The 27,479-nt window shown below is 44.4% G+C and overlaps 1 protein-coding gene across 14 annotated transcripts in view; it reads left to right on the plus strand.

The window, feature by feature from the left end:
* The window catches only part of KCNT1 (potassium sodium-activated channel subfamily T member 1), a 200,063-nt gene that overhangs the window by 117,308 nt on the left and 55,276 nt on the right, over window positions 1–27,479 (plus strand). For all 14 annotated transcript variants that reach the window (XM_083485752.1, XM_083485755.1, XM_083485754.1 and 11 more), the window contains 9 exons: window positions 10,979–11,058; window positions 16,053–16,149; window positions 16,708–16,767; window positions 21,781–21,829; window positions 22,590–22,649; window positions 22,977–23,051; window positions 25,322–25,405; window positions 26,355–26,449; window positions 26,897–27,077. In XM_083485752.1, the coding sequence (XP_083341878.1) occupies window positions 10,979–11,058; window positions 16,053–16,149; window positions 16,708–16,767; window positions 21,781–21,829; window positions 22,590–22,649; window positions 22,977–23,051; window positions 25,322–25,405; window positions 26,355–26,449; window positions 26,897–27,077 (781 nt within the window). The remainder of the gene's footprint in view (window positions 1–10,978; window positions 11,059–16,052; window positions 16,150–16,707; window positions 16,768–21,780; window positions 21,830–22,589; window positions 22,650–22,976; window positions 23,052–25,321; window positions 25,406–26,354; window positions 26,450–26,896; window positions 27,078–27,479) is intronic.

Below are 27,479 nucleotides of genomic sequence, written 5' to 3' on the forward strand. Positions count from 1 at the left end.
GTGAGCTCCAAACTGCATGCGCTTCAAGATGGCAACAGTACTCTGATTTGAGAAACTCATTTACATTCTATTCCTCTGAAGGTTAATTACCAAGGATTGTGAGTGAAAGTGAAAGAATGTGAGCAGTTTTTAAGCAAGGGGCCACAAGCTTAAATTGGTTTCAAACAATTAAAACCAGAACTGGGGTTTTACAAATGTTATGTAATGTGTGTTCCATGGAAGTGAGGAATGGATCTTTTAGTGTGGCAGTGCCTACTCTCTGGGAGTTCTTGATATTAGGCAGTCACTTCATTGTATCACTTTCAACACCTGCTGAAAAAAATCTTTTATTTAGGTCAGCCTATTCAGACATGCAATTTTATTATATACAGGATATTTGTTTTTTAAACAGTTGCTTTTATCTTACATTTTGATAACTTTATTATGTCTAGTTGTTTTCAAAGACTGTTGATTAAATCAGCATTTCCTTAATGAGTATTTCATATTGTTTCATGTAAACTTGCTTAGAGGTTTGTTTGTTGATCGTTATAGAAATCTTGCTAAGTTAACAAACTCCCATTTCCTCTCCCTGGGGGACTCTGCCAACTTTAGTGCTATGATGTGGAAAAGATTTCGAGATCACTAATGAACTCTGAGTGTATCACCAGACTACAGTTCCCAGGGTTCTTTGGGAGAAGCCATGTTGGCTAAACTTACATAAAACAGGCTGTAGATTTTCTCTCAGTTTTTCCTGAGAATGCTCCCATCAACAATTTTTCTTTCTTTCTGTAGCTTCAGTGACTTTTCCTCTATAACTCTCTGCTTTATACCACACGAGTCATTAGCCTACATTCATTATGTAAGAGAGAATTTGTGTGTTTTCCCTGCTCACTGTCAGGGCTGGCAAGGAATATATAACTCTGTGTCTCAGAGAACATATTTGCCCAGCCTATGGAGATTCATCATCACAGGCAAGCACTTTTTCAGCAGCCACAATGGACATTTCTCAGATGGTCCCTCAAGATGGAGTTATTTCTGTTGGGAGTGAAGCAACAACACTTGCAATAAGTTACCTGACAGAAAGACAACATATTCTTCCCTCACTGACTCCTTCTTGAGTAACTGTATGTGGATTTAATTTTTTAAAAATTAAAAAAAATTGTCCAGTAGCACCTTAGAGACCAACTAAGTTTGTTCTGGCTATAAGCTTTCGTGTGCATGCACACTTCTTCAGATACCATGTGGTTATGTGGATTGTTTTGGCTCTCAGGCTTCACTTCCTTCCTGTGCTTCTTTAATGTTAGTGCCATAAGGTTATTATGACTCCATTTTTTCCTCATAAAAGCTTGTACTTAGAGTGGCTTTGTTTGCCAGGAGTAATAAACCTAAAGCTCATCTTCTTTCAACCAGCTGTCTTGCCAGACTACTCATGTCTGTACTGCACTGTGATATATATACTAAGCATCAACAATTTCAGCCTGCAGATTTTGACTGAAGCCCCAGCAAGTAAAAAATATAGGACCATGGTCTCTCAAATACATTTCATCTCAGGGAAATCAGTTCTGAAAGTGGAGTTAGTCTGTTGGATCATCAGACTAGCCACTTTACATATCTCTGACCCCTTCTTTCAGGCCTGCGGGTATGTTCTAAAATGAGCATAAGAATAGTATATTGGTAGAGCATTTGCTTTGCATGCAGAAGTTCGCAGGTTCAATCCCTGGCATCACCAGGTAGGATTGGGAGAGACAATAGTAAGCAAAAGATGGCTTGGTATAAGACAGCTTCCTATGTTCTTTGAAATGAATAGGCTGTAGCTCGGTGGTAGAAAATCTGCTTTGCATGCAAAAAGTCCCAGCTACAATCTCTTGCTGATTGTGGTTTAACATGGGCCCCCGAATCTGAAAAGACTAGTGCCTGCTGTTGCTGTATACCTGTGTTGCATCCCCAGAGAAAGCAGCTGTTTGCAATTAACTGCTGGAGAACAGATGTCACCACTTCCATTTATGAAAGTAGCCCTTGTTAAACAGATCTGGGGGTTCATTGATTTAATATTGTCCAATAAATTCATCAAATGCTGGGGATAATTATGTTGCTGCATGTGGCTCCTTGCTTGTGGCTTGACAATGATGTGTCATTTTTTACTTACAAGGAAGTCCTCAACAAAATTGGTGGTGATGTGGCTATATGGCAAGGGACTTCAGACAGTTACCAGTTACTTGAAATAAATACTGCTCTGAACTCGTCATTTTCAAGTGGCCTCATCAGTCTCCTCCATGGGCATATTAGTTTCTTCCAGTTTCCTATGAGTGCCTGAGACTACAGCTCCCACCAGCCCCGGGCCAATGGCCCATCAATATTTAAAGGTCCACAGCTTCTCCATCCCTCTTCTAGCCTATCAGGAGTGGGGAACCTGCAGCTCTCCTGATGCGGTAGGATTGCAACTCCTACCAAGCCCTGGCCAATGGTTAATCAACAGGGCCATAGGTTCCCCACCTTGTCTATCAGGACCTGAGAGCTGTGCACTCACAGTTAGAACTAGTTCTTTGCATCATTAAAAGCAGAAGGGTCTAAGGGTTCTGAAAGTTGAATATCTGGTCAGAGAGTTTACACAGTAGGGGAATCCTTGCAATCTGCTAGTTCCCCCTCCCAGAGTATCCACCTGGGTTCCATTTTCATGGGGAGGTTGGAAGGAACTATCAGTTCAGCAACACTGGAAGCAGAGACTTGTAAGTTCCCAGTCTCAGAGACTTGTACAGTGGTGCCCCGCAAGACGAATGCCTCGCAAGACGAAAAACTCGCTAGACGAAAGAGTTTTCCGTTTTTGCGTTGCTTCGCTAGATGAATTTCCCTATGGGCTTGCTTCGCAAGACGAAAACGTCTTGCGCTTTTTTAAAAAAGCCGCTTGAAGAGGCGCAGTTGCGGCGGACCGTGCTTCGCAAGATGAAAAACATTGCAAGATGAAAAGACTCGCGGAACGAATTCTTTTCGTCTTGCGAGGCACCACTGTAAGTTCCCAGCTCTCAGCCTTCCTTGGAACAGTTCGCTCACTTGGAACTATCTGTGGTGCTGAAACTACCAGCATGTTTATTTCTATTGTGTCCAAGACAGGCCATGAATTTATACGGAGAAAAAAGTAGAAAGGCCCTTAATGAAATCCATGAGCCTAACAACTTTAGCCAAATCACATCCACCTCCCAAACCCTGGTAGCCTTCTAAAAACAATATCTAAGAATGATCTCCTTCTGATTTTCTGCAATTTATGTACTGTCTGCACAGAGGTGATAGAACTTTTAATAGCAACCTGGGATGGAGGGCTTGAATATGATAGGATTTGCAGTACAATGGGGGGAAATATTAACCCTTTCCCCCTTTGCCCATTTCCTGGTAATAAAAACCTCACCCATTTTTGTTCTGCAGAGGAAAACACACAGATATGATAGTTTTTCCCTAAGGGGCACCTCATGTAGTCTGGAACTGATTTTACTTCCATTGCATGGATGTTTGTGTGGGTGTGTGGGTGTGTTCTTTTGCTCTTAAGATTCCAATTGCATTCAAAACATTTGCAGTTTGTGTTCTTGACTCTTGGTGCATTTGTTTAAAAAATATGTCACATGGCATTATTTCTATTTGAATAACTGTTCAGGTGCTGCAGACTGAAAATGTGGGGCAGGCCTGGAACATTTGGAAGGCACCCAAGCTTTCAGAATTAAGGAGGAGAGATGCTGGCTTAATAATAATTCTCAGAGGGCATGACTTTCTTTTTAGTATCAAGGAACATCCCTTACCATTGGTGTAATCTTTTTGTTTACACACAAGGCTTTGGAGCAGAAAATTCATGCTGCTCTGTTGTTGTTATTATTGTACTGATTAGTCAAAATACTGACCATGGGTAGAGAACTTGCATTGCCCTCCAGAAGTTTCTGGATTCCAAGATGCATCACACCTGACCACTGGCCATGCCGAGTGGGACTGATAGGAGTTGGAGTACAACAGCGTCAGAGGACTGCAGATTCTCCACCAGTGAGATATACTTTATGTTCTTTAGTAAGGATGTCAAGAGATAAAGACGGGTTGCTGGCATATATGGCAGATGTAAAAGACTCCACTGATTTAGTTGTTTCAATTAGTTTTTACTTGGCTTTGTACATTTCCCTTCTTGTTCTTTTTAGTAGTTACTGATAAAAACAAATCCTGTAATGGGGTTTTAAATTTAGATATGTAACTTGTTGAACTGTACTTAGCAATGATTTTATTTCTTGGGGTGATTGCTAGATTTTCATTTTTGAATCCATTTATCCTTAAGTGGGTTTCTTTTGTTCCTCACCTCATTCATTATATAATGAACATATTTCCTTTTTTCCCCTATTGTGATGATCTACGGTTAATCCAAGTGGCACAGTCTGGGGCAAGGCCTCCAGCTGATTACCAAGAGGGCATCAGCATAAAAGTCCCTCATCAGCACCAGGGCCAACAGGAGCAAATCAGGGCATCCAGGGGCCAATACTGGTCATTTCCTACCTTCCTACCTCATTTTCCAAAAGATGTTATAGTTAGTAACTCTCACTTCCATACATCACTACTGGGAAAACCATAGCTTTAACTATATGGACCTTTGTTGGCAAGGTGATGTCTCTGCTTTTTAAGATGCTGTCTAGGTTAACTTTGTTAACTTCCCATTTGTTAACTTCCCATTAACTCCCTTGACCAGCCCTCTCTTCTTAACACGTCACCCACCCTCTTGCCTATTCCCTCCTCAGCTTGCCCCAATGCCATTTAAAGGAGGGGGAGGCAGTTCGCGTAGCATCCTTATTGAATGATAGAGGTGGGATGGGGGTGCATAATTGTAAATAGATGTGAACATTGTTTACCACAAGCATTCCTCTTTTCGCTTTCCTGCCCAGCCATGTGTGTATATGCAAAAAAAACCCCAAAACAAAAAACCACCTCTGCTTTTATTCTCCCTCTCCCCCCCCCCGCACTCCTGCACTCCTCAGATATTTTTCTCTTGCCATACAAATAAATCATAGCTGAAGGAAAGGATTTTGGATCCCTTCCGCTGGCTCCTTCCCAACAGCTGGTCATCTCTGAGCACTTCATTAAATGACTCCTTTATAGCTCTTTTCTTTTCTTTCCTATCTTTTCTCACCAGCAGTTTAAGGTTTGAGCTGCTGGCACAGCTGCTAGTGTTGCTATAGGACTGGGGGCAGCAGCGTTGAGCTGGATCAAGTCTCTGGGTCCCAACCAAGGTTGTGAATTCATATTTGTAAGGTTGTAGTTTGTAGTAGAAGAGACTGCTGGAGTGGCCAAAGCAGTCTCTTTGCTAAGTCAGTGTCTGAGCAGGCCTGTAATCACCTTGTTTACATGTCCAAAGAGCTGGTCATGTTGTCATACTCATTGACAGAGCTTCCAAAAGGAGGAGGTGAGACTTTCTCCTAACAGCTCACCTGGCTGGAGACCACATCATCATGAAGGCAGGTGAACAAGAGCTTGCCATTTGTCTGGGCTGAAGATGGCAGCTGGAAAAGAGACACAGAAGCTTGTCTTGCTGTGTGCTGAATCCAAAGCTATGGCCTTGGAAACGCCCCCTAGAAACCTAATGAGGAAGCAAGTTCTGCTGAAGTGTTTTCTGTGAGGTCTTCCACCTTATTCTCAGGTTGCAGATATGTGTAAATAAAATCATATATCTTAAAGACTCCGCAGTATCCAACACTCTTCATCCCTAGGAAACTACACCCTGGATAAATGCTGGGAACTATGTAGTCTCTCCCTGCACAGATTGGGGTGCAAGCAAATGTATTTTATGGGTATCATAAGTAGAACTATGTTTTGTTAGCTAATGCAATGCAGGGGTGGGTTCTCTTATGTATTTTATTTATGGTTACATTTGTATCGCATCTTTCCTTCGAGCAGCTGAAGGTGATATACATGGCTTTCCCCCTTTCCATTTTTATCCTCACAACAATATGGAGATTAGGTTAGGTGAGAGACAGAACTGGCACATGATCACCCATTCCTACTTCTCACCCCCTTGACTCATTTTGCCTGACTGGAATTTGCTCTGTACTATAATAATGCCTCTTACAGGCCAGAATGGAAAGCGGTATGTGTGTGCGTGCACAGAAACTAGGTGTGCTGGTCCCGGGGGGGGGGGTTACCGTGCGGCGTGGTTCGAGTCCAGTCCAAGGTGGAGGGTGTGGTATGGAGGCTGTCCACCAAGGCTGAAGCGGTGTCCAAGGCAAGGAGTCAGATGTGGTCAGGAACTCTGGCAGAAGAGCAGGACAGGGTGCCAGCAGGAACAGGTTACCAACAGTGTTGCTCCCGCAACTTGGGACTGGGCTGGCTGGCTTTTATCTCCTCTGAGGCATAGGGCAGCCCCAGTCCACAGGTGACTCGCCTCTCCTGGCCTGGAGGCGAGCTCTCCTCCTATGAGAACTTAGTTCCCTCCGCCTCTCTGCCCTGAGCCTCTGCAGCTCAGGAGAGGCTGGAGGGTTATTGGACCCAGAGGCAACCTCACCTTCCCCTGACGAGGCTGAGAGTGGAGCACCTGCAGGCAATGGGTCCTCCATCACCTCAGGGGCCACAGCAGACTCAGCTGGTGCCTGCACCTGAGGATCCAGCACAGGTGAGGACCCTTCAGGCTCAGGCCCCAGCCCCTGCTCAGCTGTTCTGGAGGCGGGGACTCCTGTGCAGGCTGGGATTCCTCAGGTTCAGCCTCTGAATCTGATTCCCAGGCCATCACACTAGGGCGCTGACCAAATTATGGATCCCAAACTGAATCAGGCCAATTCAGGTCAACCTGAGATTTGGCTGGAGCAGGATGAGGCTGCCCTGGGTCATCTTGGATCAGATCAGGTCCATCTCCAGTGATCTGGGGCTGTCAAAAGGGCTCCAGAATGCTAGTTAAATACTGTGTAAGCCCCCAAAACTGTTTTCAAGGCTCTGATCTGGGTCTGTCCTGGATTGGGCTCCAAATCAGATCAAGGGAGGCATGCATTGCCCTGGTAAAAATCTCTGGATTGTGCATGGCTAAAACGTAGCCTGCTATGCAAAGGTAAAAATAACATTTGTTGCTCTGTACGTTTTGTCTCAGGACATGCTCACTACCAGCATGTGGCCCCCCAAAAGGTTGTCTGTGTTGGGATGTAGCTCCTGGGATGAAAAGGGGTCCCTCACCTCTGGCCTAGTCCAACACTCTAACCAATGGGTGGCTTTCTTGAGCTGGGGCTTCCAGAAGTCAGGATTTGGTTGTCTTACCACCAACATCCTCTTTCTACAGCAAGACTGGCAGAATGAGACCTGCTTTGGAAGGCACCCTCTAGGCTGCCATGCCAGTCTGCCTGACTCCCAGCCCACCAGACCCTAGAAAACTATCGCTTCAACATCACTGCTCTATCTGAGCAAATAGTCTCTTGTGCAGGGCTGCAGAACATTTCCCAATCAGCGGACCAGATCCTTACTTTCCCCATTTTGGCCCACGGCCAGGGTAACCTGTTTGTCAGTCAACTGGCACCACCAGGGTTGTCTTAAGCATATGCGGTGTCGGGATGCAAAGATCTGCCTGGTGCCCCTCCCCCCAGTTGCCCAGTCTCAGGTGCACAGGAGGGCAGGGCGGCTGGCCACCTCAGCATCTCACTGGCTCAGTCACCCATGAACTCGTGGCGCAGAGCTGCCCGCAGCAGAAGAGCCTGCCGCGGCACTCTGGCTGATGGGTGGGCTCACCCCCGGACTCAACTCTCGGGCCCTGGACTCTTGGCCTGGTGCCCTTGAGAGCCCAGTGCCCGGGTGCCCCGCACCCCTAGTGCCTATGGGTAAGGCGGCCCTGGGCACCACTATGATATCAAGAGCTTCTTTTGCCCAGGCAGTTTGATAACAAACCATGTGGAGAAAGGTTTAGTGATATGTGGATGTCACTGCTCAGCTGATCAGTCATGTCAACAAACTCTGCTTTCAACAGGAAGCTGCATCATCAACTGTCATTGGTTACAGCCAGTGTACGGCAAGAGATTAACACTGACTCAGGGAGGAAGAGCAGCAGGATCAGCAGAACCCACTGTGGGAATGTGGACAGTAGCATGTGCCCAGTGATTCTGAACCCTGGTGCCAACTCTGCTCAGCTTCCTTATCAAACTACAGCATTCTTTGGTGGAAGCCAGGGATGTGAAACTGGTATAAAAGCTGACATATGAGTCTGAAGCCTAGATGACCAGTGTCCTTTGCTTCAGTCCATCTTTAGTATTCCCATAGTGCCTTGTGGACCCATCCATCAATCAGCCAGCCACCCATCTGAAAGCTGAGATGGATTCATTTGTTTTGGGTTCTCCATTATTATTACAAATGTTTTTCTTGGAGGTGAATGGGTGGCGCTGTGGTGTAAACCACTGAGCCTAGGTCTTGCCAATCGGAAGGTCGGCAGTTCGAATCCCTGCGACGGGGTGAGCTCCCGTTGTTCAGTCCCAGCTCCTGCCAACCTAGCAGTTCGAAAGCATGCCAAAAAGTGCAAGTAGATAAATAGGTACCACTTTGGTGGGAAGGTAAACGGCGTTTTCATGCGCTGCGCTGCTTTCGCCAGAAGCGGCTTAGTCATGCTGGCCACATGACCTGGAAAAACTGTCTGCGGACAAATGCCAGCTCCCTCGGCCAGTAAAGCAAGATGAGCACTGCAACCCCAGAATCGTATGCAAGTGGACTTAACTGTCAGGGGTCCTTTTCCTTTTTACTGTTTTAACACTTGCAGACTGGCAAATGTAAATCTGTTGAGCGGTAGCTGTGGCAGAATACTGGTCTCCTCCCTCCTGAGGTACTCCAACGTAAAGTGTAACAAAGGCAGAACAGCAATTGATGTGTGCTCAAAATGGTTGTTTGGTTTTCAAAGGATGCTTCCCAACATGAATGCATTGATCAGAAGTATCTATGGTCATGACCATGCTAACTAATGGGAGTTGAAGTGCAGCAACAGCTTGAGGGTCACAGCTTACATGAACATTTGAAGTGTCTCAGACTCTCTTGTTTGCATCTCTGAGCTGGTACTGTGGGCGTCACACACCCCTCTCCACTCTCAGTAGAACTAATAGGAGCCTTGAAAAGTACATAGAGCTGACAAAGGAAGTGGGAAAGAAAGCCTCTTCCAACTTCCTCCTTCAGCTTCTTGTACTTTTCAAGGGATCAAAAGGTAACCATTCTCAGCTACTCAGGACCAAGGGGACAGTGAGTACCTGTATGTATATTTGGGGAACAACACAAAATATGCTTGAACTGTCTGGGACTCTCTCTCATCCCTCACCCCCACTCTCTCCACTCCTTCTCAGCCTGCTACATAAACAAAAATTGTTGATTCATTTTCAGTGTTTGATGTGTTTAGATGTTGGTTGTAACCAGTGCTCCCCCCCAAAAAAAAAATGTTTAGGGGGTACTCTCATTTCCCTACTCATATTGAAATACTGCCCCTCAATGAGGCCAAACTCAGATTCACAAAATGTTTAGGGGTATGTGCACTCCTGCTACCCCCCCCCCAAAAGCACTGGTTGTAACTGCTTCTTGCTTGAATAAAATGGGATTGCTGCTTGTTCTTAAGACATCTTTTTTTAAAAAAAAAAACTGCAGTAAGTAAGGATGGCAATTATTTATCTTCTAAATAAGATCAAAGGTTTAAAAGAAAAGTGTCAACGCCAAGCTTTTGGCTCTCTGCCAAAAAACAAAACAAAACAAAAAGTTATCATTGTCCACTATGCAGAAACTGAAAAGTCTGGTGCAAAGTATGATGTTGTTGTGCTTTCTGTTATCATATACTCATCACTCTCATGGGGATATCTTTTTGGATTTTGGGGCTGCTTATATATGTGTGGAAATTAGGAGTGATGAATTATTCTTATTGCTAATGTGAGCTGATGGTGTAACTTTATTCCCCCCCCCCCGGTAATTTGTAAGTGTGTGTGTGTGTGTAAAAAGTTTGGTGCAAAGCAGGGGTGGCCACTTGATAGCCCTGGAGCTAGTCATCATGAAGGAACAACGTCTGGTCCCTGGTGACCCTATGAGAAAATGTTTGCAAGTTGTAAGGACCCTGCGTTTCAGTGCTATAAGATTAGGCAAGGGTGTGAAGAAACTTCTCCCTTTCTCATGATAAATATAACTTAGAGACATCCAATTAAACTGAGTTTTGGGAGGTTCAGGGCGGCGGGGGGGGGGAATACTGGAATTGGCACCCACGAGAAACAGTGATGGCTACCGTCTTGCAGCGGCTTTTGAAGAGGATTAGACAAATTCACAGGGGGTATTACTAAGGATATCAATGGATACTAGCCACAATGGCTATGTTCTCGTCCACTTTCAGAGACAGTCTGCTTCTGAATACCAGTTGCTGGGAATCAGAAGTGGGGAAAGTTGCATTCAGGTCTTGCTTGCGGGCTTTCCATTGGAGCAACTGGTTGGCCACTGTGGAGGTTGCTGGACTAGATGGGCCATTAGACTGATCCTGCAGGGCTTTTCAGGTCTTCTTAACGCAGCATCTCTTATTTAGATTTTGCATGTAACACTGAAATGTCCATATCATTCCCTCGATACTAACAGCAAACTCAGTGGGAGAGTTGCCACACTGTCACCAAAACAAGATGGCATGTGGCCATTGCAAGAAAACCAGCAGAGGTTGCATGTGTGTCTAGTTTTTCAGAGACAAATTTGTTCATAAGGCCCCATCTCTTCCCCCCAAATAAATAAATGGAGAGGGGAGGAAGGGAAGGAAGGAAGGTCAATCTGTTTCCCTCGAAACTAGCCATTGCACAGCAATTGCAGATAGGTTGTAGTGTAGGGGTGCTGGACACAAAAAGTTGTTGAGCTTTTGGGGGCACCCTTTCACCCCACGGTTGTCTGGATGGACATGAAGCACCCCTAATAGGGGACATGTCCAGACATATGGCAACCCAACCCTACTGCAGTGTCAACTTGGTCGTGGTGATATTGTAAGAGCTCTGGATAACTCCTCACGTGCTTCTTTCTCACTTGGCAGGGTCCAAGTGGAGTTTTATGTGAATGAAAACACGTTTAAGGAGCGCCTCAAGCTGTTCTTCATCAAAAACCAAAGATCAAGTAAGTGTTTGCACCATTGGGTTCTTCTTTGTGTATATGGGTTTAGAACTACTAAAATACTTGATGTGAGGCTATCTATATACTTCAATGTACTCATGCCAAATTCAAGGCACCCAGTCTTCTGTTTGTGTGGTAGGGGGCATCTGAGGCAGCAAAAACCTAACCATGAAAAACCACTCTGTAGCCTCCTTGTGGGCCCTGGCGCACAGTCTGAGAAGTGCTGTGGGAGAACTAAGGGTGTGGATGGGGTACTGAACCAATGGAGGCTGGTCCATAGGGCAAATGGGGCTCTGTCCCATGACCTCATTCTGCCCTCAGCCACTCCCACCTGCCTCCCTTCCTACTTGCATCCATTCCAGGGGGTGGCCCTGCCTGCTAACTTCCTCCTCCTTAGTCTCAAGTGTTGCCCTTGCTCAGCAGGGAGGAGGATGGCAGAGGACAAGACTAGACTGAGTTGGCTCTGCCTCTCATTGGCTCTGGTGCCATCTACAATTCGGCTCCCTGCCTTCTGCCCCACTGGTCCCAATGGGCACTTGTCACTATGGAAAACAGCTTATTAACCCAGCTTTTAAAAATGCAGGTACCCCCAATTTTGCATTCCAGGTCAAACATTGAACTCCTTCCCATTGCACATCAGACAGGGGGCATTTTTTTTGTCTTCTCGGTGCCTGCTAGAAGGAATATTGATAGTGGAGATCTTTATACCACCTGGTATCCAAGTTTACTTGAAGTTGTTCTACATATGCAATGGTTTTAATAAATGTGATTGTTTTGTTATATGTGATGTTTCCTTTAATTGTTTTTATATATGCAATTGTTTTAATGTTGTGTGTGTGTGTGAGAGAGAGAGAGATAGAGAGAGAGATTGTGATATTACTTTGAGATGCTTTATAGGAAGTGATTTAAAAATGAAATAAATAATTGGGTGGTGGGGTGTGTGGGTGTGTGTATGGAAGGCTTTCCCTTCCTGTTTATGAAAGATTTGATGAAATGCTTCCATTGATTTATAATTAGATTTTACTCTTCCAGATGTTGCTTAATTGACTTTATTGTTCTTAGAGCTTGTATTTCAGTTTTTCATTCAGTTTTGCCCTTGTTTTGATGACTCTATGCTATGAAGTGGTTTGTAAAAATGTTTACTAAATAAAATAAATATTGGGTAGCAATGTTTACTCAGGAGCAAGCTTCAAAATATTTGGGAACTGGCAGCTGGAAACTGTAGCAAAAACAGCACTCGCTGATTATCTTATATACTTGAAATTTCCAAATACCACAGAACTTTCACTTTGGTCTGTTTTAATGCCTTACTATCAGCTTTGCTGGAAGGGAAATACTCACACATTCCGTATAACCAGCATGTCTGCTTCTGCCAGTCCAGCATTGAAATAGTAAAGCGTGTTTTAGTCTACTGCTTATACTATAAGGACATTTGCTACTTATACATCACACCTATTTTAATAAAATTCCCAGGGAGACCAGATAATTTTTACACTTCCTTCCCTTTAATAGACTCCACTAACAAAATCACCATCCATGTGGCAAAATCCTACATTGCTAGGAACCCGATGATTAAAGCGCTCTACCAACCATTCTAGTCCTCAGTAATTCACTCTAGTGTGTTTGTGAATGTGTGATGATGCACACTCATATCCTAGCTTTTTGTTAATCCCAAAGAGTCTTTTGCCTGTAAACTGTAAAATTCCATGTGGTTCCCTTTATTCTAGTGGCTGATTTGAGATCATAATAATAGAATTTGATTGATTGAAAAACAATAGGGATTGTCTCCAATAAATGAGGACAGTTGGGATGCATGAGCTGGGGAGTGAGTGCACAGGGAGTCTATATTTTGCTGCAAGACACAAAGCAGACTCTGGTGCCAGCATAAATGAAGATTGCTAGTGACTCCTACAGGGTGTACAGAGAGGACACTAAGCACCCAAAAGCTTTTTAAGCATGCAAAAGTGATTTCAGATCCCACCCCTCCCTCAAATCCTGCCATAGCTGGGCTTGAATTGACCATGCTGATCTATTTGATTTATATTGTGGGTTGCAACGGTGGTGATTTAACAGCTGGTGGAAGTAACAGATCATTTAATGTGGAGCATGATTCATCTGTTTTCACACATTTCTGCTTCTGAACTTGAGCCATCAATTGTTGTTAATACAGCTTTGCTCACATCTGAAGCCTTTTCCTTTTACAAATAAGGGTAGGTCTTCTCTGGAGTGCTGCTTCGGGACAACAATGGCTCCATCTATTGGTTGCAAATGCTACAGCGTCATATGTCCAGATGACTGATTTTCTGAGCCCTTCCCAATCTCCACAGAAGCAAGATTCTTCTTTGTTTTAGGTTTCACATTTTGGGAGAGGAAGCTCCCAGTTTTGCGTAGGAGGGTGGAACCCTTCTTGCAAATTTGTATTCAATTTTAGTAGAAATCTGACCAGAGCACTTTTAAAGGTGTAGGGCAGGGCTCTTTGATGTGCCTTCCCTAGAATCACAGTCTTCCTTCTAGGCAGAGATAATGGGAGCTTGATGAGGGAGCACATTGATGCTTCAGGAAAAACTCTACAAACTCAGTTTTGCCTCATTATGCTAGTGTGCGGATGGAAAGGAGGGGATTAGTGGGAAGGATCAGTAAATGAGAGGGGGCACTGAACCATTATTATACCTACTGCTTCTCTGGCAAAGCTGCATGCTCTGGTACCGGGGGCGGAGAGCAGGCGGGGGCATGGCTGACATGCATCCCAGGGGTGTGACGCATGTCCTGGGGGCGTGGCACTGTGAGGCCGTGGCGCCAAGCGCGGTGGGGGGGTAGCACATTTGGGGGGCGGCCGCAATGGTACCCCCTCCCCGATGGTGCCGGGGGCGGTGTGCTCCCCCACCCCTCCCTTCCTCCACCAGTGCTGATTCTCACCCATAACATCTCCTACTAAGCAAGGCTCCAAAACTGAAATAAACCTCCCTGCCCATGGTGGTGGTGGATTGTCTGGGGTAGGGACTGTGGTGGTGAATCAGTGGGTACAGGGAGCTTATAGACCAAACCCTATGAATCTTCCCTGCAGGTTGAGGCAGCTGCCTCAAGGGACAGGAACCAAGAGGCCCCTTTGTGGCCATGCCCCCGCCACCTGAACTGGGGAAGCATGTGAGATCTTGCTGGAGCCCAGAAGCCACACAACCCCAGCAAGCAAGGCTTTGGCAGGGGCAGCAAGAGGGGAATTGGTATTTGGATCGTGAACAGGGTGGCACCTTTCCATTTCACATCAGGTGGTGAAATGGGGTGCACCGCTACTGCCTCCAGTCCTCTCTATAGGCTGCTTTGCTCCTTGAGTATTTTTGCTTGACTGGGATGTGTCCTTGACCTCTGACAATGCCTCTTGCTTGGAGGATAGGAGAAAGCAGCCTGGTGGACAAAGGTAGAATTTCCATTTGTTGCTTGCTTTTACCTCTGGCCCCGCCCACCTCCGTTACATGACCCCCAGAAGGGGATGTGGCTCTCAGACTGAACAAGATCCCCACCCCTAGCAAAGGCCTCATTCTGATCCACCAGGGCTCATCTTATGCTCTTATATCCCGACCCCCGCTGCATGTTGTGTAATATTGTATTTTAATGTTGATGTTGTGTTTTGATTGCTGTAACCTGTCCTGGGATGTTGAGGTTGATGGCAGGCAATAAACTGTAATAATACCAAAGCTAATACTACTATTACAACCAATGGATAGGATTTTCTTAAATGAACATATCATGAAGGGTGGAAAAACAATTTAATGCAATATCCTCAGAGCTCTCTACTCTGGGTGTTCTGATAACAGTTGTCCTGAACTTTTCCCCATGCTGGGAAGATGAAGTGTGGAATAATTTCAACAAGCTGATATGCCTGCTACTTTTATTTATCATATTTGTGCTTATTTAAAGCACAAAGATGATAAATAATGATGGGCGCAGCACAAAGCTCTTGGGCGAACGGCAGTCGATTTTTGGGGGGCGGGGCAATTGTTGGTAACACAGCTCAGAGAAATGATCCTTAGGCAGCCTTGCTATATTAAGCAACACAAATTACTATGTGTGTTTGTTTCTCCTGATGAAGTGACAATAGATGTTTAAATGTTGCTGAAAGCAGATGTTCCCAGAAGCAGGCATTTGTAACATAATGAGATAACATCCCCCCCTTTTGTTCCCCCACCCCCATTGTGAGCAGTGTATTTGGATTAAGGGGAAGGGAAGAGAAATTAAATTCAGTTTGCAGTTAAAGGTGGACTACCTAATACGCACTTTCCAAAATGGTGCAGGAACCAAAACCCAGCCGCCTTTTGAAATTTGCACTTCTCTGAATTTTGCAGTGCAGGTCTGTGCACAATATTTGGGGGTAAAAGGACTTATGGCTGTGAATTCTTCTTGATTTTATTGTTTTACCTTTTTGTAAACCACTTTGAGGTTTCTTATTACAGTCAAGTGGTGTGCAAGTTTCATTTGTATGCTGACTTTCTATAGTTAACCCACAAGGTGGGTTACAACATAAAATACACATAATTACAAACATAACAAAAGCAGTCACAAGCAATAAATAAAACATCAAGAAGTACACAACCAAATTTTTAAAATTCCACATAAATCACAATAGGATCTGAAACAAATAATATCAAAAACAGCAACAACCTCCCCCCACCCCTATAGCCCAACCTAATATTGTGCTGTTTGGACTGTTGCTTTATGTTTTTGTTGATTATATCTTTTACTGTTATTTTTATACCGTTTTTGAGAATTTATAATTCTACATCGGTATTTTAAAATTATTTTAATGTAATGTGATACCAAGTGCCTTCTCCAGGCCATTAGCATCGCTTGTCACAGTTCTGTGTTCTGGATGCTCCATGGTTCTTGAAAGTGACGTGTCTGCTGTTGTCACAAGCTCAAAAATATGCCTGGGGCACTCTTGGGTTTGTGTGTGTTTTGTTTTAGGGCTACCCAATAGCTCTCATTTGTTCCATTTGCTACAGGTCTGAGAATCCGCCTCTTCAACTTCTCCCTGAAGCTCCTTACCTGCCTCCTTTACATTGTCCGTGTTCTGCTTGATGACCCACAACAGATAGGATGGTGAGAGCCTTTCTCTCTGCTACAGCATGCCTGTTTTATTGTGCATCTATGATTATTTGTGTTCATGATGGTATTGGGGCAGCCATGTGTGATCCCACTTTCAATATTATTTGCACCTGCAAAAGTTTCAGGGCAGACACTCTGCTTTCAGGGCACATGCCATAACTACCTACTGAAATCCTAAAACCTTTCCTACTGCAAATGTTCCAGGCTTATTTATTTGTTTGTTTTGTCTCTACCTTGTCATGCTGTGATGCAAGAGTGCCCCTCCCAATGGCGTTAATGTGGTAACATGGGGGGGGCATCGCAGGACAAGTATAATAATGTGTAGATGGCCCCGCGTGCATTCACTGTTAGTAAGCTGTTCTTGTGTCAGTGGCATGTTGCAGAAGACAATCCCCCCCCCAAAACCCCCACCAATCCAAAGGGCTCCTAACATAGTTTATTTCAATTAAAAGCAACATGCTGTCTTCTGAAATACTAACTCCCTGCTGTAGCTTCCTGTAGCCTGAGTACTGTTTCTAAAAGGCATTTTGTTTTTATACTATTTTCACTCAGCTGGGAATGCGAAAAACACAATTCCTCAACTTTCAACCAGTCATCAACACAAATCAACTGGTAAGTAGGGGGCCAGTGGCCCTTCTGATTATATATTTGTGGATTTGCTCAAATGACAGGCTAGTTTATATAATCTGCAAAATCATGTTGTTGATGGGGAGTGGGGGAGTTGCTTACACCCCATAATAATGTTTTAAATACCCCTTCCTGGCATGAAAAAGTGGCTCACTAGGTGAGACAGAGCCTCTATGCAGCTGTATAGAAAGGACATGGGAGGCTGCCTTTTACCAAATATTGCCTACACCAGCTGGAAGTCTCTGTCCAGGTTTGGGGCAGCGGATCTCTTCCCCAAGACAAAAGCTGAAGCCTGGAAGTACCGTATTTTTCGCTCTATAACACGCACCTGACCATAACACGCACATCGTTTTTAGAGGAGGAAAACAAGGGAAAAAATATTCTGAATGAAACAGTGGACGTATCATTTTTGTGCTTCATGCTGTGGCCACAGACATGTGATCTGATGGTGAATTTGGGGTGACCCAATGCAAAAATCCTGAGAATCCCTGTGGATCCATGCTTTGTAACCACGTTTTTGCACCATTGCAGCCCCAGGCAACAGTGGGTGCGTGATTTTTTTTTGGGGGGGGGGACAGGCTGTAGCCATGGACATGCTATGTGCTCTGATGGTGAATTTTGGCTGACCCAATGCAAAGATCCTGAGGATCCATGTGGATCCATGCTTTGTAACCACGTTTTTGCACCATTGCAGCCCCAGGCAACAATGGGTGTGTGATTTGGGGGGGGCAGGCTGTAGCCATGGACATGCTGTGTGCTCTGATGGTGAATTTGGGGTGACCCAATGCAAAGATCCTGAGGATCCATGTGGATCCATGCTTTGTAACCACATTTTAAGTGGGGAGGGAAGGAAAAACACAGAAGGCTAAGAATGCAGGAGAGGGCTATAACGTGAGGAAAGGAAGGCAAAAGTTTCCCCCCACCCACCCACCCAAGCCAGCCAGCGTGCGCTCTCTCTCTCTCTCTCTCCCTCCCACCAGCATGACAGAAGAAAGCATTTTAACTGCATTAAGAACTATTTAGCAGCGGAACCTAAGCTTTGCCATCCCTTAAGAGGTACAGACACTGTAATCTTCCAGATCGCATGAATTTACAGGCAAAACACTGTTTAAGGATTTCATCCTTTTAAATGGAAGAAAGCATATTTGAATGCTGTGTGTCTCCAAAAACAAAAAGTAGGAAGTCAAATCAGAATTTTAAGCCGAACCTGTAATCTCTCTTCCCTTCACATACATTGTTCCCTCCGGAGCAGGGACAGGATAGAGCGACGCTCTGCTCTCCTCTCTACTTGCCTGGAGGGGAGGGGCTTTCCCTGCTCTTTGTTCGGACGCTCTGCTCTCCTCTCTACTTGCCTGGAGGGGAGGGGCTTTCCCTGCTCTTTGTTCGGACGCTCTGCTCTCCTCTCTACTTGCCTGGAGGGGAGGGGCTTTCCCTGCTCTTTGTTCGGACGCTCTGCTCTCCTCTCTGCTTGCCTGGAGGGGAGGGGCTTTCCCTGCTCTTTGTTCCGTTTGAGCAAACACAGTAACGAAACAGAGCAGGGTGGGCAGTAAGACCCTGAGGCAGAATGAAGGAAAGCAGCAGCTTCCTGTCTCACGGAGCTCCCTTCTCCCTGAAGCGCGGTTTGATTTTTGCCTCATTTTTCGGCTCCAGGGAGCACACATTCGCTCCATAACACGCACAGACATTTCCCCTTCCTTTTTAGGAGCAAAAATCTGCGTGTTATAGAGCGAAAAATACGGTAATTGTTGCAGGCAGTTGCCAGGCTGACTTTGTTACCTGTGCAGTGCAGCTCCTCGTCCTAGGTGAGCCTGGAGGCCCTCAGATCCCACTTCACAGTGTGGGGAGGACTCACCCCCTATTGCTCACTCCACGCGATCTGCTGCTTGATGATCCCAAGGAAAGGGGATTTTCTGAGGGAGGGCCTTTTAAGCAACAACCTATTCAAAGCCTGAACATCAGGGAAAGATATACCGTATTTTTCGCTCTATAAGACACACCAGACCACAAGACACACCTAGTTTTTGGAGGAGGAAAACAAGAAAAAATATATTCTGAATCTCAGAAGCCAGAACAGCAAGAGGGATCGCTGAGCAGTGAAAGCAGCAATCCCTCTTGTTGTTCTGGCTTCTGGGATAGCTGCACAGCCTACATTCACTCCATAAGATGCACACACATTTCCCCTTACTTTTTACGAAGGAAAAAGTGAGTCTTATAGAGGAAAAAATACGGTACCTTTGGCTGCTGTTAAGTGCTCTGTGTTCCCAGGTTGGAGCTTAAAAGGGAGAATATGCAAATTCCAGTAAGTGAGATATTAGGATGCATAGCAAGCGAAGAGGGGCGTTGGAAATTGCTCATCCCACATGGAGGAATGCACTTAGTAATCTGCTTAACTAAACCGCTAGACCAGACAGCACATTTGTAGAAATGATTCGGGTAAGAGAAGAACGTCGCCTCCCAGAGCTGAGTGGTACTAAGTGTAAGGAAGAATTGAACCGGGCCACTAGGGGGCGCATCGGAAGATGGCTGACAATAACATCTCTCCGACCCACACGAGGTAATTTGGAGGCTATGATGGGAGTAACTAGCCTCCCTACCCCCCCCCCAAGATGGTGGGGGGGCTGCCCTTGCCTGCTGTGCCCTATACCACCCCGAACTTGTGGGGATGGGGGCACTAGGCACAAAGTCCTCCGGTGGGATTCCAGCACTCCTGGATGCCGTCCCTGATCCGCACCACTAGCTGCAAGAACTTCAAAAGAAACAATTTGGATGAAGGAATGCACATATTTCAAGGAAGGAGGGGGAGTAAAGACTGCTAACAGAAGAGATCTCTGATAAAGCAAGACAAGAATAAATCATGAGAAGATACGCCAAGATACTGTATGGCAAATGACTGGTGGGGGAGGGGGAAAAAACTTTCCTTTCTTTCCTTATGTGATTAAACAAGAATCCCCTGCGCTCACGAGTCAGAAATGTCGTTTTAAGGACTTAAGCTGTGGATTTAAGGCTGTGTGGAGATAAACTTTCGAACCAAAGCATGTTTTAAGAAGAGTGTGGGATGTATAAGCGCTTTGGAATGACGCAGTTAAAAATGCCGTCACCATATTGGGAAGTTCTGTCATAGGTCTTGAGTCTGGGAGGAGAAATAGAGCTGCTTTTATACTGTGGGTGAAACTCCTCAGAGGGACTTAAGAGCGACAGTTTTGCGAGATTAATGATGGAAAGAGCGGTGTTATCTATGAGGGCGATGATATATGGAAACCATCTCGATTTGAGGATTGGAAGAACGGAAAAATTCACACAGGATTAATATTGGTGTTTATCGGCTTAAGGAGACTATAAGAAGAGATCATAAAGAAAAAAGAGAAAATATATGAACAAGATGTGATGTGGAAACAGCAAGATAAGACTGGATAGAATTATGAACTCTGTTTGGACTGATTTGGTCTGATTTGGACATTAATGCAGTAGCAAGAAGATGATCAGAATCCCCCTTCGGATCTTGAAATATGGGTCCCCCCAACAAAATTTAAAATTCGGCTTTGTAATTTGAAGTTTTTGTGATGTGATTTAATTTGATTTGATTGGCTGGTTAATAAAAAATATTTTTTTAAAAAAAGGAAGAATTGAACTAACTTGACCTCTGTCCCCAGAACTTTTCACTGCTACTTTTGAAACAAAATAAGCTCTCTCTCTCTCTCTCTCTCTCTCTCTCTCTCTCTCTCTCTCTCTCTCTCTGTGTGTGTGTGTGTGTGTGCGTGGTATTGATATTTAACACTGAAGATCTTTGCTCTCCATTTTGTGTCCTTTGGAATTCTGAGAAACTGAAAAATCCACGTGGTTTAGAGGCCAGTGCTTAAAGTAGTACAGTTTTGAAATGTTCTGTCTGCCATCTTGAATCAAAATGGCACCCAGTCGTATCTAAACATAGACAAACACCTGCTCCTTGATCTCAGGAACCATGAAAAGTTTGGTTACAATATCTTTAGAGGTGTCCAAATGTGGAGCAAACAAGCAGCTTCCCAACTGGTATAGTCAATTGGTATTTGACAGTAAAGATCTTTTATTTCAATATTCAATATTTAAGAGTACAGTGGTACCGCTAGATGCGAACGGGATCCGTTCGCATCTAGAAGCAAACATAACCTGTGTCCGCGCGTCTGCACGTGTGCGGGTCACGTTTTGGCGCTTCTGTGCATGCACGTGACGTCATTTTGAGCGTCTGCACATGCGCAAGCGGCGAAACCTGGAAGTAATGCGCTCCATTACTTCCGAGTTGCCACGGAGCGCAACTCGAACTCACTCATCCCGAAGCACATTCAACCCGAGGTATAAATGTACTTGGTCGTTGATATACAATAACATTTTATGTTTGTCTTTACTGGATAGCTAGCATGAAATTGTATTGGGTTTTTTACATGACATGCAAAGGTGCATAGTGTTAGACAGTATGTGATAGTTGGCTTGAGATGAATTTCATATTTTACTGTACAGATTAAATAGTAAATACAACAGTATTTATTATTTGATAATACAGCAGTATTTTGTATTGGGAAGTATTTTATATTCCACATGTAATGGGATTTAATATTTGATTCAATGTTATTGACACGGAACAGCCCTTAGTATTTTATTGCTTATATGTGGTGGTGTTTTGTACTGTGTAGAATTTTATAGACAGTATGCAAATTTATTATCTTACCTCCTAGCCTAGATGAGATTTGATCCATGACACTGCATTGTTAGTTCACGTTTTGTGCCTGTCAAAATCAAAAGAGAGGAGAAATGCCAGCAAGCCTAAAGCTCCCAGATCTTGAATCCTGAGATAAAATGTCATATTTAAAATTCAGAAGTGCTGTTTCCAGATTTATACATTTTGTGTTCAAAGCCTGAAACAGCTCAGTAGGAGGACAAGTTGGCTACAAACAACATGAGCCCATTGCTTTCAAATCAAATCCTCCAACAAGATTTTTTGTCTTTGTTATTACATATTCTGTACAGGACTCCAGTTATATGGGTGGACCGAAACAAGCCATTATGGGCAATACAGGTAAGTGAAGAAGAAAATTGTTAAAATACACAAATGAATGCAGTGGTTAAGGGTCTGAAACGTAGTTTTATATATTCTTGATTAAAATTGGATAGGGCCATTTGGCGCCAAATTTGTTTCATCCAGACATATATAATTTTACAGGTGGAGTACAATCCCCATGTTTTGGTAATTTAAACATAATCTTCTTCTCCACAAGATAAAACTGAAGGAAATTTACTCTACTTATTTACATCACTCTACTTGTTATGCACAGCACTGACTGTCCCGGACCAGTGCTATCATTAACCCCCTTCTCCTTTCCAGAACAATTTTTCAACACAGTACAAGCTTATTCTGCTTTTTTAAACACACACAGAGACACATACACACATCCATGTAATTGAATAAATGTACAATAGCATCACTTAAAAAAATAAAAATATTACAACCCACCTGCGGTAGGGAGAGGACAGATAACTGAATCAGAGTTGGATTCATGGCTCAGTATATCTTGTCAGTTACAGGTGTCTGACAGGTGTCCCCAGGACCGGTGATTAATTTGCTGGCTGACATGTCTGTCAAAAGAAATTACAAAGGTCCAGGGGAAACACCTCTGACAGTGAGACCGTGATTTGTATATATCTTTGTAAGCACCCTATGGAGGAAGCCAGTCGCCTTCAAGTCAGATATTCCTGGGTTAGACTATTGCAGAATTCTCCATTCATGTTGGACAGCGGCGCTAAAAATCCCTCTGCTTTCCCCTTACCACCACTTCCAGGTCAGCGTAGCAATCATTAGCTTTCTGGAGACGATGCTTCTGATTTATCTCAGCTACAAGGTAAGATTGGTAAGATTGAAGGTAGGTTGGCTAAACTGATCATGCATCAGGTGTACTGAGTTCCGCCCAACATTGCACGGTGTAATGTGTGATGTCACACAGTGGGAGGAAGACCAACTGGGCCTGCTTTGAATGGCCCCAGTGGGGCCTAGTTGCAGCCATGGGAGGGCCTGACAGGGTGTCCAGACAACTGTGGAATATTGAGGGGGCACGCCTCCCTCAGTGAAAATTCTGAGGGGGAGCTCAGCCCCCACGGCCAAACATAGATGGCACACCTGTTGTGCATGCATGCAGGGCTAACAAATATGGATCTCTTTTTCTTTTTAGGGAAACATTTGTGAGCAGATCTTTCGTGTAACCTTCATCCTTGAAATGATCAACACTGTGCCCTTCATTATTACCGTAAGTGTGTGTTAGATGGACATTGCTAAAAGAAATGGTTGCTGAGAGCTTCTCCTGCTCATTCAAAAAGAGAGAGAGGAAGAACAGTTGTCACTGCCATTCAGATTTAAAAAAAAAAAGGATTTTTGCAAGGGAACAGCTGCTGGTGGGGTTCATTAGCAACAGCTCACTCAAAACATACATGAGCTTTGCAAGAGCACAGCTGCTAATGAATAGCCCACCCTACCGCAATTTGGTGCTGGGTATCCAAAGATTACAGCAGGATTATAGGACAAAGCTTGGAATCAGCTGCCATAATAACACATGAAGAGGTCCATTCTTTGTCACTGAAATCTGATGAGACAGAGCTTAAGCCTATATGGAGTACTGGACTGGGGCCAGGGAGGCCTGGTTGAAATATCCACATAGCCATGAAGCTCACTAGGCTATTTCCCAACCTAGCCTACCTCACAGGGTTCTTGTGAGATAAAACAGTGAGGAGTTGAATATGCCAAGCTGAACCCCTTAGAGGAAACAATTCTCAGATGAAACAGCAATGTAATATAACCTTAACTTTTAGGGTCCAGTTCGAAGGGTAAGATGAATATCCACATGCAAATATGTCTCCACTGGAGACTTTTGCTGAGAAAAGCAGGTTCAGGGGGTTGTGGATTTGAATGGAGAAACAGCAGGTGGTGGGGAGTTGCTTCAATCTTTCCCCAGCCACTGCCACATGCACACTCTCTTTCACTAATGGGGGCTCTTCCATTTTGGTGAAAGGAACAGCACTCCACCAACCTCAGCCTTTCCTCAGTCAGCCCCCATATCCCTGCCTTCTCACTTATGACCAATCAAGGATAGCTCTTCCAATCATAGGTTCTCTCTCTCTCACACACACACACTCACTCACTCACACACACACACACCTCTACAGAGGCCCCCTAGGCAGTCAAAATCTTGGGGCTCCTTTCGTGCGCACGCTCTCTAGTGGGATGACATTGAACTAAAAGATACATAGTAAAGGTAAAGGGACCCCTGACCATTAGGTCCAGTCATGGCCGACTCTGCGCTCATCTCGCTTTACTGACCGAGGGAGCCGGCATACAGCTTCTGGGTCATGTGGCCAGCATGACCAAGCCGCTTCTGGCAAACCAGAGCAGTGCACAGAAATGCCGTTTACCTTCCCGCCGGAGCGGTACCTATTTATCTACTTGCACTTTGATGTGCTTTCGAACTTCTAGGTGGGCAGGAGCAGGGACCGAGCAACGGGAACTCACCCTGTTGCAGAGATGCAAACCTCCGACCTTCTGATCAGCAAGTCCTAGGCTCTGTGGCTTAACCCACAGTGCCACCTGCATCCCAAAAGATACATGTGGGTGGGGAAATCAGCGGGAGGGAGAAGGATTAAGCATACCCTCCCACTACTCCAAAATCACAACCTCTCAAAGCTATTTCTTTCTTTTCCAATGTACAGTTTACAACCCGAGTGGCTGACAGTTTATTTAAGGAGAGGGTTGGCATGCATATTTTATTATTGTAATTGTTGGGGGATGTGTTATTACTATTGTTGACAATGAGGATCTAATTTTGACCTAATCATTATACAGCCACCATTTCAACTGTATTATATAGCCTGTATTTTGCAGTCACCAAGGTTGGTTGCAATCAAATCCTCATTGTCAGTGAAAATCATTCACTTGTCTGCATGATTAAGGGTAAAAGGATAGCTTGATTTCTAGAAAATATAGACAGTGAAACTCAAGTCTGCATGGAAGCTGCTCCATCTAAGCTCAGTCAGCAGAGCATGAGACTCCTAATCTTAAGATTGTGGGTTCAAGTCCCACATTGGGCAAAAGATTCCTGCATTGCTGGGGGTTAGATTAGAATGATCCTTGTGGCCCCTTCCAACTCTTTGATTCTACAAACGTGTCAGAACTTTCTGGTAGCTACCCAGCAGTGAAGAGGAAAAGCATTCTGCACTGGCTCAGGAGAACATTTGCCCTCTCTTTCTTTTGATTTTGCAGAGTTGATCTCTGGGCAGAACTGCGGGACGTGGAAGAGCCTAGGGCAAGCTGTGATGGAATAGGGGAGGGGATAGATGAAGCGAGGGGATGGTCAGGTGTGGGGAAGGGTGGTTGACCAGGGTTGATGAGATTAACAAGCAGGGGCGCAGATCCCCTAGTATATCTTTATCCATCTGTCTATGCACAGAAATGTACCCATACATACATACAACTCAACAAACATGCAGATAATGGCAATTTTTTGTTTGTTTGTTTGTTTGTGCCTAGATATTTTGGCCGCCGCTGCGGAATTTATTTATCCCGGTTTTTCTGAACTGCTGGCTGGCAAAACACGCCTTGGAAAACATGATTGTAAGTGACCAGGGAATTGTTGTTTGTAACAGATAGAATTGTTTTAACATTCTCCATCTGTTCTGTGTTTCTGGCTGTGCATTGGGTTGTCACGATTGATCTGGGAAAGGCCGTGTGTAGTTCCTGCCTAACAGCAGAGCAGCCACACAGTCCCTTTCCAAACCTAGGCCATTGCGTCTGTATGCCTTGTTTCCTTGCAAGTAGCACAGTGTGTTCTTGAGTGTAGTTTTAAATACAGGTTTCCAAAGATAGTTCCAAAGATGGATTTGAAACTCTTTGGGTGATGGCCACAAGGAGGAGGAGTTGCTGAATAAGATTTCTGGTTGAAAGGGAGATTCAGTGCCCCACCTTTCCCAGTGACTAGTTTAGTGGGTAGTGTGTCAGACTATTATTTATTAATTTATACCCAACCTTTTCCTTTATGGGACTCAAGGCAGCTTACAGATAAAAATAACAACCACTAAAAACATAGAAAAAACAATCATTAAAAACAATTAAACAGATAAATAAGAGATAGATGATATTATTATTATTATTATTATTATTATTATTATTATTATTATTATTATTATACACATAACTGTTAAACTGATTTAATAGTTGTTCCCACCCCTCCCTGGGAGCCTTGAGAATTGTAGTTCTGTGAGGGCAGCCAGGAGAGTTTTCCAGAGTTTCAGGCAGGGGTCTCTCCCAACCCTAACTGGGGATTGAACCTGTGAGCTTCTGCATTCAAAGCAAATGCTCTACCTCTGAGCTACGGCTCTTCCCATAATCTAGTCCAAACGCACTGACAATGCTTAGACTCTGTTGCTGCAGGATTCCTGATAGGCCACCATCCAGCCTCTGCTGAGAAACATCTAATGAAGGAATGTTCACCAGTTGCCATAATCTGGAGCAGGCTTTGTTATCTTGTTTTGGTAAATATGAAGGTTATGTGTTTTCCCCCCAGAATGACCTACACAGAGCAATACAAAGAACCCAGTCGGCTATGTTCAATCAGGTGCTCATTTTGATCTGCACTCTGCTGTGTCTTGTTTTCACTGGGTAAGATAAGATCTCACTTGGCAAATATTTGTTTTTAAAACTGGAGTTTCCGTGTAAATCATGCTAATAGAAGCCTCTTTGTGAAACAGAATCCCCAGCAAGGAAAGCTTTCAAAATTCTCCTATGCAACCTAGGTTGATCTGAGGCTCCCTGACCTGATTGTGGGTTGATCCAAATTGGACTGATTCAGTTTGGTATTCAGGATTCAGCCAGAGCTGGCACATAGCCCTAGGATTAACTTGTTTACTTCGAAACATGGCGAGCCTTTCTGCTGAGGCCTGATGTGATGACACAACTGAAAGTGGAATTCTTAACTGGTTCCCAGTTATGGAATGCATATTATGCCTTTGAAATTGAAAAAGGTTGAAATTATTCTCAGTTTGGGGGGGAAATCCTGGTCCTGTGTGTAGAATCAGTTCTTTTGGTTCTTTCCTTCATTTCATCCAGAACCTGTGGCATCCAGCACTTAGAAAGAGCCGGTGAAAACCTCTCCCTCTTCAAGTCCTTTTACTTCTGCATTGTCACCTTCTCCACGGTGGGCTATGGTGATGTCACACCCAAGATCTGGCCCTCGCAGCTGCTTGTGGTTATCATGATTTGTGTGGCCCTGGTTGTATTGCCATTGCAGGTAAGGTGTGATTCCTGTTGTTCTATCAGATAAGTCATGAGCAAGATGTGCTTGCAGAATCAAAGCAGTTCAGGAGCTGAACCACACAGCTCACCTTGTGATGGACCAGAGCTGAGTTGCAAAGGGCAATTCAAAGGCTTGTTAAGGAGTCCAGCTTTTACTCAACAGCTCAGGTTCCATGAGGCTAGTAAGTTATAAGCACTGAGTTTTTCAAGGCTCATGCAATTACTTTTTAACCTGAGCTCCTTAAAACAACAACAATATGTTCTATATGTCAAGATGTTTTGTCTCAAGTTAGCAAGCTCCACTGTTGTACAGCCATGATTACCCCTAACATTTCTTGGGGAACTTACAGCTCTAGGACACAACTATCTGGAACTCTCAATAGAGAGAAGTCACAGC

This window comes from Podarcis liolepis (assembly GCF_965112155.1).
Source record: "Podarcis liolepis genome assembly, chromosome: Z".
Taxonomy (NCBI): domain Eukaryota; kingdom Metazoa; phylum Chordata; class Lepidosauria; order Squamata; family Lacertidae; genus Podarcis; species Podarcis liolepis.